General features: G+C 40.0%; 1 protein-coding gene across 5 annotated transcripts in view; it reads left to right on the forward strand.

Annotated features, from left to right (window-relative positions):
* The window catches only part of madd (MAP-kinase activating death domain), a 60,546-nt gene extending 47,378 nt beyond the window's left edge, over nucleotides 1–13,168 (forward strand). For 3 of the 5 annotated variants that reach the window (XM_053617282.1, XM_053617280.1, XM_053617281.1), the window contains 15 exons: nucleotides 280–380; nucleotides 467–550; nucleotides 1,003–1,161; nucleotides 1,613–1,733; nucleotides 2,325–2,387; nucleotides 3,177–3,297; nucleotides 3,429–3,534; nucleotides 3,635–3,745; nucleotides 4,337–4,444; nucleotides 4,556–4,720; nucleotides 4,865–4,937; nucleotides 6,141–6,247; nucleotides 9,281–9,350; nucleotides 11,924–11,970; nucleotides 12,094–13,168. In XM_053617282.1, coding sequence (XP_053473257.1) covers nucleotides 280–380; nucleotides 467–550; nucleotides 1,003–1,161; nucleotides 1,613–1,733; nucleotides 2,325–2,387; nucleotides 3,177–3,297; nucleotides 3,429–3,534; nucleotides 3,635–3,745; nucleotides 4,337–4,444; nucleotides 4,556–4,720; nucleotides 4,865–4,937; nucleotides 6,141–6,247; nucleotides 9,281–9,350; nucleotides 11,924–11,970; nucleotides 12,094–12,207 — 1,550 coding nt within the window. In that variant the 3' untranslated portion in view covers nucleotides 12,208–13,168. The remainder of the gene's footprint in view (nucleotides 1–279; nucleotides 381–466; nucleotides 551–1,002; nucleotides 1,162–1,612; nucleotides 1,734–2,324; nucleotides 2,388–3,176; nucleotides 3,298–3,428; nucleotides 3,535–3,634; nucleotides 3,746–4,336; nucleotides 4,445–4,555; nucleotides 4,721–4,864; nucleotides 4,938–6,140; nucleotides 6,248–9,280; nucleotides 9,351–11,923; nucleotides 11,971–12,093) is intronic. The other 2 variants (XM_053617283.1, XM_053617284.1) reach the window with 2 other exon arrangements.
* Nucleotides 13,169–14,118: the final 950 nt, after the last annotated feature.

The raw sequence follows: 14,118 nt of genomic DNA on the forward strand, positions 1-14,118 counted from the left end.
TGACTGTAGAAACGAGACACAACCATCCGTAACATGACCATTTCCGTCGGAACGTAATTTTGGTAAATCGCTGTGCAAAGGCTCGGCGAGATGATGCTATAATTCAGTTCATTGCTGAATTAGTAGTACTGTGAATAACACCTAATGGCACAAAATAAACACATTTCCAAGCATCCAGTGTAGCTCCCATTCTTAGGCTTGCTTCTAGTCATTGGACGTATCCCAGTCTGCAGTGCAGAGAGGCAGATGAAGGATAAACTGACTGTGTGTTTCCTGCAGGGGCGGATGGGGCGAAACAGCGTCCAGAAGGGGTCGACACAGAGGAGAAGAAATCCCAGATAAGTGCGGACAGTGGGCTCAGTGTGACCTCAGGCTCTCAGGTGTGTGTGTGTGTCAGACTAGTCGACAGACATTTGAAAGAATTTGTCTTGAACTAGATTAAAACAAAATTCACATTTGTCTGCAGAAGAGCGATACGGAGTCATTGGCGAGTTCAGAGCCTCCAGTTTTGACGAGGAGTACCAGTCAGGACTCTGAGGCCAGCACAGTGGTAGGGCACGACCAACCCTGAGTCACTACACGTTAGGGCAGTCGGGACCAATTTCACTGTTTAAACACTATTCCGTTTTCTATAAATATGTATGTAGGGCAAAATAAACCACACTAGTCATATACATGTTATACAAATGTCTCGTATAATACTTTTGTGTGTACAAACCAATTAAGATTTTCCTTTGATTTAAAAAAAAAAAAAATTATTACTGTGTCTGTGACCTTCTCTTTCTAGTTACACAACCACAGTTGAAATGCTTCCCCACATATATGCCTATACATGGGATATTCTTTAAACCTTTCCTTTAAATATTCATAAACGGACAAACTTGGACCTCTTCACGTCTAAGCGGACCGGCTTTCCTGTATCTCTTTCAAAGTCGCTCTCGTGTTTCTCGTTAAGTCTATGGTGTCGCGATCCGATCGTGAACTTTGGCTTCTAATCCGCAGGTGAGTAACAGCTCAGGTGAGACACTGGGGGCTGACAGTGACCTGAGCAGCACGGCAGGAGATGGACCGAGCGGCCGTCTGTCTCCTCACCTCGCTCTGTCTCGCAGCACTCTCTCAGACAGTGAGATCGAAACCAACCCTGCCACCAGCTCTATGTTTGTGAGTGTCAATGGCCTTAATGCTTTAACTGACAAAAGTACTGTAGGGTTTTGATCCTGGACCATACATGATCCGGGTTGTTACCTGATTATTTTGCTCTTTGTGAATTGGATCAGATGTGTTAGGAGATTAAAAAACACTGAAACTGTGCCGAGTAGAGGCTTTACAGGACTGAAACCCTGGTGTAGACTGTCCATTATGGTATTTCTCAGTGGTTCTGGAGTATTCCCATCCTGCACATTATGGTGTTTTGCCTCATCACCCAGTTCAACCTTTTCCAGGCATGTTAATTGGCTGAGTATGCAAAACACTGGTCTTTTGCATATGACCAACCATCAGCTGTATCTCTGTCGTTGTACTGGAATGTGTAATTTGGCAAATTCAATTGATATATAATTTGTTACTTGTGTATATATAAACTTGAATCAGTATAATTTTGTTACTTACTCAGGGAAAGACCCATAAGCTGAAGCCAGGTGTGAAGGAACCTATTGGGGGTGTGGCTAAGGGAGCTCCTGCCCAGCCCCATGAAGATCTCAGCCTGAGGATCTATCTGTGTGAGGGGCTTCTGGGTAGGACTTTTCATTTTTTTAAATTTTTTATTTATTTATTTTATTTTATTTTTTTTATTTATTTATTTTCCCTCAAATGTTCTCGCCATCTCTCTTTTAATAAATTCCCTCACCTCGTTTATTTAATCATGGCTTCTGTTGAACTACTATTGTTCTGTGCTGTTGTAAACAGCTTTATTCTTAATTCTTTTAAAATGGCTTCAATGTTTATCTGTGTAACAATAACATTTACTTTTCTTTTAGGTTAGGTCCTTTATATATTCATTGTGTAATCATACAGTATGGAATTATATATTCAGATTAAATAAACTTTAAAAAATGTAGGCTTACAGAACTGATAATCATTTTTATGCCTAAATTACATAACCATAAGACAGAGCCCAACTAGTGCAATATTCACTTTGGCACTATCTTGCCATTTTCCATCTAGGGTGTGTATACGGTGTATGGAGTATTGCTTGTTTGGATCTCTGCAACACTCTACAGATTGTTGCTAACACACTAACGCACTAACACTGCTGTGCCCTGCTGCCCTTCCCTCTTGCTCCTTTTACTCTTTCCCGCTCTTCTGTTTCTCTTAATGCGGCATAGGGAGGGATAAGAGCTCAATGTGGGATCAGCTGGAGGACGCTGCCATGGAAACCTTCTCTCTGAGTAGGGCCTGACTCTGAATAATGACCTGGGATATGTGTGTGCATGAGGGTGTGGGTGTGTCTGTGCATGGGATGTACTATATATGAAGCATGGACTGGGTGTGTGTGTGTGTGTGTGTGTGTGTGTGTGTGTGTGTACACAATTTGGCTGGTGACCCAAGAAACCTCAGCACTGTTTACTGAAAACATCTCCCCAGCTCAGAGAACACTATAAATATACATATTTAACATTTTCATAATAACTACCCAGTAGCATTACTGCTGTTATTATGAAATTGAAAGCATCTCTGTTTGCAGCACTTGAAATAACTTGCCAATAGCAGCGCATTCTCCCCTGGGATTTATAGCCAACTCTGAACCATGTCTTTTGCTAAATTTATATTTGCTAAATATAAATCTTGTATTGCAGCCTTATGCAATATTATGTTTAAGCACAGTAGATGGAATCATTCTTGTGTGTGAAATTTTGACTGTTTTCAGGTATGTTTTTGTATTTTGTTCAGTATTGGGTATGTAGTGCATAGAAATATAATGTTTGGATGATCTCTGAAGCCATTGTTTTTTGAAGCGTGGGGATGATTAACAGTTATTAAGCGTGAGTGCTGTGTGATATAGCACCTTCTGTCTTATATTTAAAACGTGTTGCTTTGTTGTTGATAAACTTCGATGTACTGTGCCGCAGTGGCATTTGTGAGGACAACTGTTTCAATTTGACACCTTGCTTGTGTCGAAAGTGTTGAATTATCTCACAGTAGTCTTTGTGTGTGTGTCTGTGGGATTATGTATATAGGTAAGGAGCGCTCTACTCTGTGGGACCAGGTGCAGTTTTGGGAGGACACGTTTCTGGACGCTGTAATGCTCGAAAGAGAGGGAATGGGGATGGACCAGGGACCACAGGAGATGATTGACAGGTGTGTGTATGTGTGTGAGTGACTGGTGATTTGTAACAGAGATAAATGTGCATTTTGTTTCATGAAGGAATGATGGGGGGGGGGGGGATAACAGGACGTTGTGGTTATGTACTGTTGATGTCTCTACTCAGGTACCTGTCACTGGGTGAGCATGACCGTAAGAGACTGGAGGAGGATGAGGACAGACTGCTGGCCAATCTGTTGCACAACATGATAGCCTACATGCTAATGATGAAGGTGCGCGTTGTTTTAGGCTACTCGAAGACACGCATTCTTGCTCAAGCTAGTTACAGTCATTATTTAACGTTTTGGTGGAATGTGTATACATTTTGCCTAGGTCAATAAGAACGACATCAGGAAGAAGGTCCGCCGTTTGATGGGGAAGTCTCACATCAGTTTGACGTACAGCCAAGAGATCAATGAGGTCTTGGACCGCCTTGCACACATGGTAAGAACCGATCTAGTCCAAGTGGGAAAATCCACCCAAATTTTTTGAGACGTGTTGTGGCCATCAAATTCAAAATGACCTTATTTTTTCCTTATAATGGTACATTTCCTCGGTTTAAACATTTGATATGTTTTCTATGTTCTATTGCGAATAACATTTGGGTTTATGAGATTTGCAAATCATTGCATTCTGTTTTTATTTACATTTTACCCAGTGTCCCAACTTTTTTGGAATTGGGGTTGTACATATGACATGACATAATGCTTAGAATTTCACGCTCCACTAATGATCATGGCACCGTGAGAAACACTACTGTAAACCCACACATCTTATGTTAATTTATTGCCATCCTTATGTAAGAGGCACGTAAATATTTTATCGCGTACGTCACTCTGAGATGTCATACTTTTCACAACGATTTCATTTGAAACGCTTCTTCCATCTGATTCCGACGTACCTCGTTTCCTTCCTGACGTACGGGACAGTATGAATCCAAGAAGATACAGTGGGGAAAATTCCTGCAAATTGTGTTCAACATGTTTTAGAGGTCAAATGAGAGATCATCAGTTATGTTACGTCTTGTCATTCTAGAACGGAAGGGAACTTCCTATAAGGCCGAGCGGAAGCCGGCATATAAAAAAGCAGACTTTTGTGGTGCATGCTGGGACTGATACTACAGGGGATATATTCTTCATGGAGGTATGTGCATGTAGGAAAGTACAGATGGACACACAAGGTCTGATTTTCTCATTCTAATAAAATACACATGAGTTTCTATAAACTGCTTCATCCGTGTGTGTGTGAGAGCAGGTGTGTGATGACTGCATCGTACTACGCAGTAACATAGGGACGGTGTATGAACGGTGGTGGTACGAGAAGCTGATCAATATGACTTACTGTCCCAAGACCAAAGTGCTGTGTCTATGGAGGAGGAATGGACTGGAGACACAGCTAAACAAGTTCTACACGAAGAAGGTCAGAATGCACATTATTACACATGCACATGCCAGTGGTTAAATTAAATTCGACATAGTTCCAGTTGTCGTAGCAAGCTGCTGCATAAAAATGAACCGATGTGCAATAAATGCATTGTATTTCCTACTCGTTTCATTGCACTAGTGTCGGGAGCTGTACTACTGCGTCAAAGACAGCATGGAGCGTGCAGCAGCACGACAGCAAAGCATCAAACCAGGTATGATACGTTTTGAAAGAGCAGTTGCATAGGTCTGCTATTTATTCATTATTTATTCACTTCATTGTCCAACAGACTTCAGTATAGTGGTTGTGAAACCACACCGACGTGGATTTTCTATATGGTAACGTTAAATGATTGGAGTCCACCTGTGTGCTTTTAAAGTGCCTTGTGATCTCAGTATAAATACACCTGTTGCTCAGAGTTGTTAGCTAACACACACTACCGGTCAAAAGTTTATGGACACTTGACTAAAATGTTTCTCATGATGTTAAAAATCTTTTGCTCTGAAGGTGTATGATTAAATGTTTGAAATCGGTGTTGTAGACAAAAATATAATCGTGCCGACATATTCATTTCTTTCATTAGAAAACTAACATTTTATTTACAAAAAAGTATTTTTTAAACTGATGAAAAGCAGCCAGTAAGTGTCCAGCGTATTCCGAAAAGCAGCCAGTAAGTGTCCAGCGTAGGTGTGAACTCCTTTAATACTGTTTAAAAAACATCTCAGGGAAATTCCTCAAGAAATCGGTTGAGAAAATGCCTAGAATACATTTCTGGAAATTCTAGGCAAAAACGTCTACTTTGAAGATGCTAAAATATTATTTATTTTGTTGTTGTTTTTTTATCACAACATAATTCGCATAGTTCCATTTGTGTTACTCCAGAGTTTTGATGACTTTATTATTATTCTACAATGTGTGGGGAAAATAAAAATGAATGAGTGTCTTAACTTTTGACTGGTAATGGAGCTAAGCAAACAGCAACATGAAGACGAAGGAGTTATCAAAAGAAGTCTGAGACACGGTTCTGGAAAAGTATTAATCAGGGTTTGGTTATAAAAAATAAATAAATATCCCAAACTGAATATACAGCATATTATTAAAACATGGAAAGAATCTGGCCACAACCGTGACTCTGCCTAGAGCAAGCCACCCATCAAAAGTCACTGTCCGGGTGAGGAGGGCATTAGTCTGAGAAGCCAATAAGAGGCCAAGGGTAACACGCAACATGATGCTACCATCACCATGCTTCCCTGAAGGCACGGGTGCGCTCGGGGTGATGAGAAGACTTGCGACGTCTACCAAATGTAGCCAGAATGTTACGTTTTGGTCTTGTCAGACCAGAAAAGTGTTTGCTGAGTCTCCAACATGAACAGAACTTCAATTCTTCATGACTCCCTTTTGATTGTGTCGTGTATAGGTCCAGAACTGGGTGGAGAGTTCCCTGTGCAGGATATGAAATCGGGTGAGGGCGGTCTCCTGCAGGTCACCCTCGAGGGGATTAATCTCAAATTCATGCACAGCCAGGTAGGAGGCCACGTCAATGGCCCAGTTTACCATGCATGCATGCGTGTAAACAGTCAATGCCCACCACCTGCACATCCTCAAACTCCCTCCCGTCCTCTCACAACTGTCAGTTCTGTCTTTCTCACGCCTTTTCTCTCTCTTGCCTCCATGCCTTTTTCCATACTGTCTTTCTTAGTATGGCTGTCTTCCTCAGAGAACTTCGGAACTCAAAAGAACAGAGTGTGAACCCTAGAAACATGTTGTCCTTGGTGTACACTCTGACGGATATTATTCCTGATCATTCATGGTTCTAACAAGAAAAGTACAAAAGATTGGATTGCATGAGGGATGAACCCCATCCCACAAAAACAAACTAAAATCACAGTGCAGTTACTAAAACTTCAGAACTGTGACAGCACCTGAGTTCCAAAACACATTAATAAATTAATTCCTTTTAGTTACAAGAGAGGTTCTTGGAGGAGTAGCTCTTCTTTTTTTTCTTTTCTTTTTTTCTTTCTTTCTTTTTCTTTTGCTTTATTTGCTGGATGTTTGTGTTTGAGTTGCCTAGTCACTAGCCTATCTTTTGTTTTGTTTTTTAAGGTGCACATTAAGCATAAACTGTGTCAGTACTAAATGTTGTTCACTATGGTACCAATCCTTTGTCTTCACAGTGTGTGGATATGTGTTGCTGTGATTTTATATTATTTTTAAATGTTTTGTTATGTCTGAGGTAAGATATAGGACAATGAGTCTGAGTGTGTGTGGGTCAGTGAGACGCTATGCAGGTTAGTGAGTAGTGACAGGACTGGACTGCAATGGTCTACTGACTTCAATACATTCCACAATAGAAGGGTTTTGCTAGAAGTCTGAACACCAGCCTTTTTGAGGTCAGTGAACTTTTGACATATGGATATACAGTATATAAGCATTGCTTTTTTTTTGACATCTTGGGGATTTGGTGTGAAATGAGACCCGTTTCTAACCATGAGGGAAATTGAGGCTTTTTTTTGTGTGAAATGCTGTTTATTCAACAATAAATCCATCATTTTGTGGGCACATGAGACATGAGGTGTAGTAAACGGAACAAATACTATTTGAGCAGTCAGAGTACTACTATACCAGAGCAGTCTTTTTCATAATCATCTATAAAGAAAGGAAAAACCTAAATATAGTGTCTTAGTAAGGTACCGGAAGAGCTTCAGGGCACTTTGGCATAGCTTCTGCAAGTATCTGGAGGCATGAACACCATTTTCCCAAAAGATATTTCCTCAGTTGGTCTATTCATGATGGTAAAGGAGAGTGCTGTCTAACACATCAGTCCAAAATCTCTCCTAGGTGTCTCGTTCTGTTGAGATATGGTGGCATAGAATGTGATCTACATCATTTTTCATTTCCATCAAATCATTCAGTGAGTACTTGAACTACACTTGAACTCATCCTTGTGGATGGGGGCATGGGCCTCATCCTGGAAGAGACCACGCCCATCAGAGTAGAAATGTTACATGGTAGGATAAACCTGATCAGTCAGAAGAACTTTCTATTGATTTGCAGTGAGTCTTCTCTCTAAATGAACAAGTAGACTCGCGCTGTGCCCTATAACAGGATAGCGGGCCCATTTTTCGTTTTTTTTTTTCTTTTGTTTTCTTTTAATTCATCACCCATCTGTATGTTACACCTGTCAAATATTGCATTCGATTACTAGTTTACAATTAGTGATATTTATTGTAAATGCATTTAAGTATTAATCAGCCTAGAATTTTATACCATTGCAGTCAGAAAGCTCATGAGAACACCACACATATAAACCACAGTAGGCGAATGCTGTCTCTTTTCTAAGCAATGAAATCACAATTTAACCAATGTAAGATCCTTATTTCTGTTTAGTTTAGTATCAACAGCATTTTTTTTTTTTTTCATGATATTAAGCTAGACCTCACCGAGCATCAGTGTACATAATGAAGGTTGTCGTTAACTTGTATTCCACCAATTCCATCCAACCTGAAAGTTTTGTGTCCCTGAAGTTGCTCAGCTCGGGTGTGTAGTAGGTGGATGTTGTGTAGGCACTGTGTAGGTGCTGCTTCTGTGCTGCAGTTTGTTTCCCTGAGGTTGCCAGTCCGCACTGCTGGCGGAGGAGGCATGGAGGGCAATGGAGTGGGATTACAGCAAGGCTTCAAAAATGACTCTGAACACAATGACCCATTAATAAAACATTTTTTTGTTACGTTTGCATTTTTAATAATTTTTTTTTTTTCTTTTTTTCCTTGATTATCGGTTACTGATTCTTGGGGGGGGATGTAGTGCCAGTGGGTGGTTTATTTTTCTGCTCTTTTGTGCGATAATAATCCAAAGCGTTTCTCTCCCATGCTCTCTCTCCCTGCAAGGAGCGGAAGGTACACCACCTCTGCTGTCTTTGCTTGTTAGCGGGTCATGTTTTTCCATTGGCTTTCTTTTCTTTCTTTTCTCCATTTGTAGCTGTTGTAGCTAACCTCGGTTCTTTATTTTATTTGTTTGTTTATTTATTTTGGTCCCTTTTTTTTTCTTTTCTATTTAAATGATGGAATTTTTCATGCGTGTTTCACATGGGCCTCAGACCATCTTATTTCTCATTAATATTACCATCTTCCATGTATACAACCGCTACGCTTAATTTCAATGCCGATTTCGCTGGTAAATTCAGGAAAGCACTGCATCAAATTTTCATTTATTTCTTTGCTGCTGGGTAAATCAGGTCTGATGTAAAAAAGTTAAACGAACTACGATGCTTGTGATCGCATTTTGAACTGCACTTCCAGCCCATGTTAGCTTCTCAGCATGGAAACTTCCTCTCTTTGTAGTCCTTTTGAGTTCTTGTAGCTTTTACAGAGCTTGCTTATTATGTGCTGTCTTCGTTTCTCCCTGTTTTACTGTCTACTGCCTGTCCAATTTGTCATTTCTATCACTGTTATGTTTTCTTTTTAATGTTTTTTTTATTATTATTATTTGTTTGTTTGTTTCCAAAAATGTGATTGAGTTGCTAACAGTGTGCTCTTTCCTTTTGTTTGTTTTTCATTTTAGGTTTTCATAGAGCTGAATCACATTAAAAAGTGCAATACAGTGAAGGGAGTCTTTGTCCTGGAGGAATTTGGTAATTACCCCCATTCTGATTCTCGGCCTGTACGCGACACGGCAGTAAACCAAACGACTCGGTATAATCACAGATCAGATTGGGATAGTTCACATCACACTAATATTTCTGTAATATGTCAGTGAAGTCCAGCTCTTTGTGTGTTTAACCTGGTGTATATAGAGAAAGGTAGAACATAGATCAGCCTCAATCTGTGATGGAGTGAGATACAGTCAGTCTTTGTTGGTTACCATGACCTCAGTTTAACAGCAGAATTGTTTGTTAAAATTGAGTTCTTATGCTAATCTCTATTTCCCCCCCTCACCTAGTGTTTTTAGCCTCACCCTAGATCCAGAAATGTATGTGTCCCAATTGTTTTGTGAAGCCAGAACACATTTTTAGAGGGACAAACACCTGTTTTATTTTTGCTTTAGTCATATGCCATATGATGGTACTTGTAGTTGGTTTATTCTCAGCTTTATGATGGTGTAGTTTTAGCTTCAGAATTAGATAGGGTTACTGCCGTGTCTCTGTGCTTCCTTTTTGTAATGCGCCCCTCATCTTTGCTGCTATGAAAACCTTCATTCTCCAGCAGGTAAAGTGCTTGTCACCTTAATCTTTCTCTACTCCTCTTTCCACTTTTACTCCTTTCATTCCTCCTTCCTAACTGACCGATAATTGTCTTTATCTCATCTTCATGGCCTTGGCTGTCCAACGTTTCGCTAAGATCACATGCTTTCGCTTGGACACGTAATCATTCCATGAGCTGTTGTAAGGCTGGCAAATCCCTAAATCACGTCTCTTGCTCTGAGGCTGTTTATCATTCTCTAACTCCCCCCAGTGGAGGAGTTTGCTTGTCTTTTCTTAACGTTCCACTAATGGTCTCTGTGCTCCGAGCTTAGTAGGGAATGGTTGTTGTGAAAACAATCATGTAGAGACACTGGATGGTTTGTTTAACTGTTGTGATGGTTATATTCGGTTAATTTAACTGAACAAGCTGTTTTAAGTAATGATTTTTGATGAATTACTGATTTTTGATTAATAGGATTCGATTTTTATAATGATGATAATGATGATTATACACTTACTTGCCAGTATTTTAAGTAGATCTACCTTAGCTACAATTGTTACACTTTTATTAGGTAAACCTGCCATATAATAGCACTTTGTAAGTGTTGTACAGCAGACCATGCAATCTGAAAGTGTTCTGGCAGTGCTACCATATTTGCACCATGGGTTGCTAAGTAACTGTAATGGTTGTCACTGCAAGCTGCTTCGAATTGCTAAACTATTATTATTATTATTATTATTATTATTATTATTATTAACAGTGGCCTAAACCGTAACTCTGATTACTCATTACCACTAGATGGCGGACAAATTCAATGCCAATTTATTTGCCAGTAAATCAGCATGAAAGGGGGAATTTCTTCATACTGTGAGGGAACCATCATGTTTACTTTTCACAGATGTTGGAACGACAACTATATATTTATGCACTGTACAGAAATTATTATAATCTCATTTAGGTCTTTTCCTATTAAAAATGGCAGCTGATATTAGCTGTTTTGCTGAGGAGCCAGCTAATGAAACTTAGAGTAGTGACTAGTTTCCAGGCTCAACCAAATCTATTTGTTCTCCAAATAGCAGTATTGTTGCTTTGTTGCCTAGCAACAAGGCACTTGGTGGTACTGATCTGTGGCCGGAGAAATGGACGATATAAAACGTACAGTTTCTTTGCTATACTATGTAATAGAACAATCAAGGTTGTGTGTGATTTCAAAAGAGCTTAAGATCTACGGCACTTGCCTTCAGACCAGCGACCAAATCACAGCCGAATGTGTGTCAAGACTCTCTCCCGTGGAAAGACACCACTACAGGACCATTACTGACCAGACATTATTTGAAGAGTGGAATATTAATGACACAGCAGTAACACTGACATTATAGTATGTATCTTGCTGGTTTGAGTGAATCCGGCATTTCAGCATTGCTGGGATTTTTTATAGCACTGTATGGCTATTTTGGTGACACTCACCTACCTTGTTGATCCAGTTAGGGATTATATATCATGCGTTAATCATCCACTGATGCTCAGCACTGTCCGCTGACAGGATATTTTTGGTTGTACTGTTTCACAACCCAGTCATGTCATCGTGATGTTTAAAACTTGTACAACGCAGCACCTGCTACGCTCATACCAGTGCCACTCATAGTAGTGTCTCAACCATGCCAGTGTCGGTACTATGTTGAGAATAACCCACCACTCAAATTGTACCTGGTCAGCAGTGAACTCTTTCTGTAGATATATGGTGCAGGAAGTAGCTAACAAATTGCATGGCAGCAGTTGGTAATCCTAAACTTATAAGGTGCATCTGTATGGTAGGTTTACCTGAAGAACTAATGAGAAAATGTTTATATAGAAAGAAGATAAAGATTATAATGTGTTTAACTATTTGTTGATTCTGCCATGGGCCATATATGTCTTCTCTCTCTCTCTCTCTCTCTCTCTCGCTCATTGCTCTCTCCTCTTTTCTTGTCTTTTCTTACTTCTTCCAAACTCTTTGTTTTTCTCTCGCACATGTGATTTGCAGTTCCTGAAACTAAAGAAGTGGTGATCCATAAGTACAAAACTCCCATGGTAAGATAAAGCCAGGCCAGTAAATATCCTATTCAATTGAGAGTATTATGTTTCAATATTTTCCAGAGTTTAAAAGAGCCTAAACTTATGTAAGCTGTTATTTCTTCTCTTCTATTCACTCAGGCACATCAGATCTGTTACTCCGTGCTCTGTCTCTTTTCCTACATGGCTGCCGTGAAGGGGAAGGAGGCAGAGGGCAAACCCAAGATGCTGTCCCCTCGCCCATTACCCAGCTAGTGCACATCATCTGCCTGCTGTATTATATTTCTGGTTTTGTCCAAAACCCTCCTGTAAGAGCTACACTATAACTTATTCTCCACACATCTGCTTATTTACTGCTCTCTTGAGCCTCTGGCTTACTTGCCTGTCCTGGACAGTATTCCTTACACTTATCCACCCACTCACAGTATTTAATCAAGATCAATGACAAGTACATATTACAAGTATAAACATACTGTTTTCTCTCCAGACATTATAATATATATCAGAATGGAACGGTAATCCCGCCCACTGCAGATTTTTCCTCAGCTCTTATTCGTCACTGTCCTGGGTGTTTTTTTGTTGGGTTTTTTTTTTGCCTCTAGCAAGCCATATTGCCATGCTGCTTTCCCCTTTTCTTGCATGTGATCAGAGGTGCCACACTATGCCGACACTAAAAATTTGCATTGGTATGTGCAGAAGAGTGCCCTCTGTCCTAGCAAGCGCTTCAACTTCCCCTTTCCTTAACCCATCCTTAGAAATCTTAGAAAAATAATTCTGTGTAGTCACTGGGAACGTAACATCTGTCCTGTCTAATGATGATTTAAAATGCTTCATGTTATGGGGCTATGGAGACTGTGTGTGTGTGTGTGTGTGTGTGTGTGTGTGTGTGTGTGTGTGTGAGAGAGAGAGAGAGAATGTGAGCCTTAGCAGGTAACCACACAGTGCTTAAGTGTTTCATTCAGCCTGTTCCCTCTGCTGTATTTGGTCCAAGGTGTGTGTACATCTTTAGCTTTGCCTTGAGCCTACTGTACTAGTTTTACTGTAAAACTGTCTGTGAACAGCTGTGATAAATTTGCATGTTGCTGTAACAAAATTAAGGAAAAAAAAAAAAAAGCAAACGAAAAACACTGAATAGTAATATGAAAAACCTATGCTGTACATTTCACTGGAGCAATGTTTAAAAAGAAATGTAATGTTCTAAAACAAACTGTGGTTTGTTGAGTAGATGTGCAATACTGTAGTGGGTACGAAGAACAAGTTCTCCACTGTCCCCCGTGAGCGTGAAAGCTGAGGGAGTGTGTGTATTTGAATGCATTTCTGAACCATAGTAATAGAGGCAAGTTGACACATGTGAACGCTGAAACAGCTGCTTTTGGAGATCTCGTGTTCAGGTGTGGGTCTGTAGGTGTACTGATGTCCTGCCGTCAAATCACCGTTTGAGAGAATCTACATATGTCATTTGGAGAAACGTCCCATTTAAATTGTCATTTTCTTGCTTTTGTAAGTGTGTGTGTGTTCAAGGAGGAGTGTGCCTACATTGTCTCTGATACACATTTTTAATGTTCTTTTATGTGGTGTTCTAATTTTTTTTTTAAAACAGTTGTCCTTTTTGGGAAGCGTATGTACCGTAGAAAATGTTGTCTCCTTGAAGGGCACTCGTTTTTAGATGGTCTTAAAGGCCCACGGTCTGTAGGCTTAGTTGTAAATAGCACAAGATTCGTCAGGTCAAAGAGTCTCCAAAGACAGATGTTTTGATGTGAATGCTGAGTGACCGAGAGAAACAGACACTGTAGCATCTGAGCTAGTCAGGTCTTTCATTCGCTTTCACTTACTACTGAGAACAAGAGGGAAAAGGAGAACACAGACATGTTGGATGTAAATATTTCAGTGTTTAAAAAGTATTTATAGAACCTGTACAGCTTTGGCAATATGACAATAAAAGATGTCTAACCCAAATAAGTGGCCTTTTATGTGAAATCCATGCTTTATGTCGAGTTGGAAATGAATGTGGGGTTGGTTTTATTCTCTTGTTTCTTGCAGGGCATTCCAATGCACAAGCCACATGTTTCAGCCAGACAAGTCAGGTCTGATGGATTGAGGTAATACAGCATCATGAGCTGATGCAACTTCCTTTTCAAAACAACAAAAAATGGGACAGAAATGTAT

Source organism: Ictalurus furcatus, chromosome 27 (genome assembly GCF_023375685.1).
Source record: "Ictalurus furcatus strain D&B chromosome 27, Billie_1.0, whole genome shotgun sequence".
Classification (NCBI taxonomy): Eukaryota; Metazoa; Chordata; class Actinopteri; order Siluriformes; family Ictaluridae; genus Ictalurus; species Ictalurus furcatus.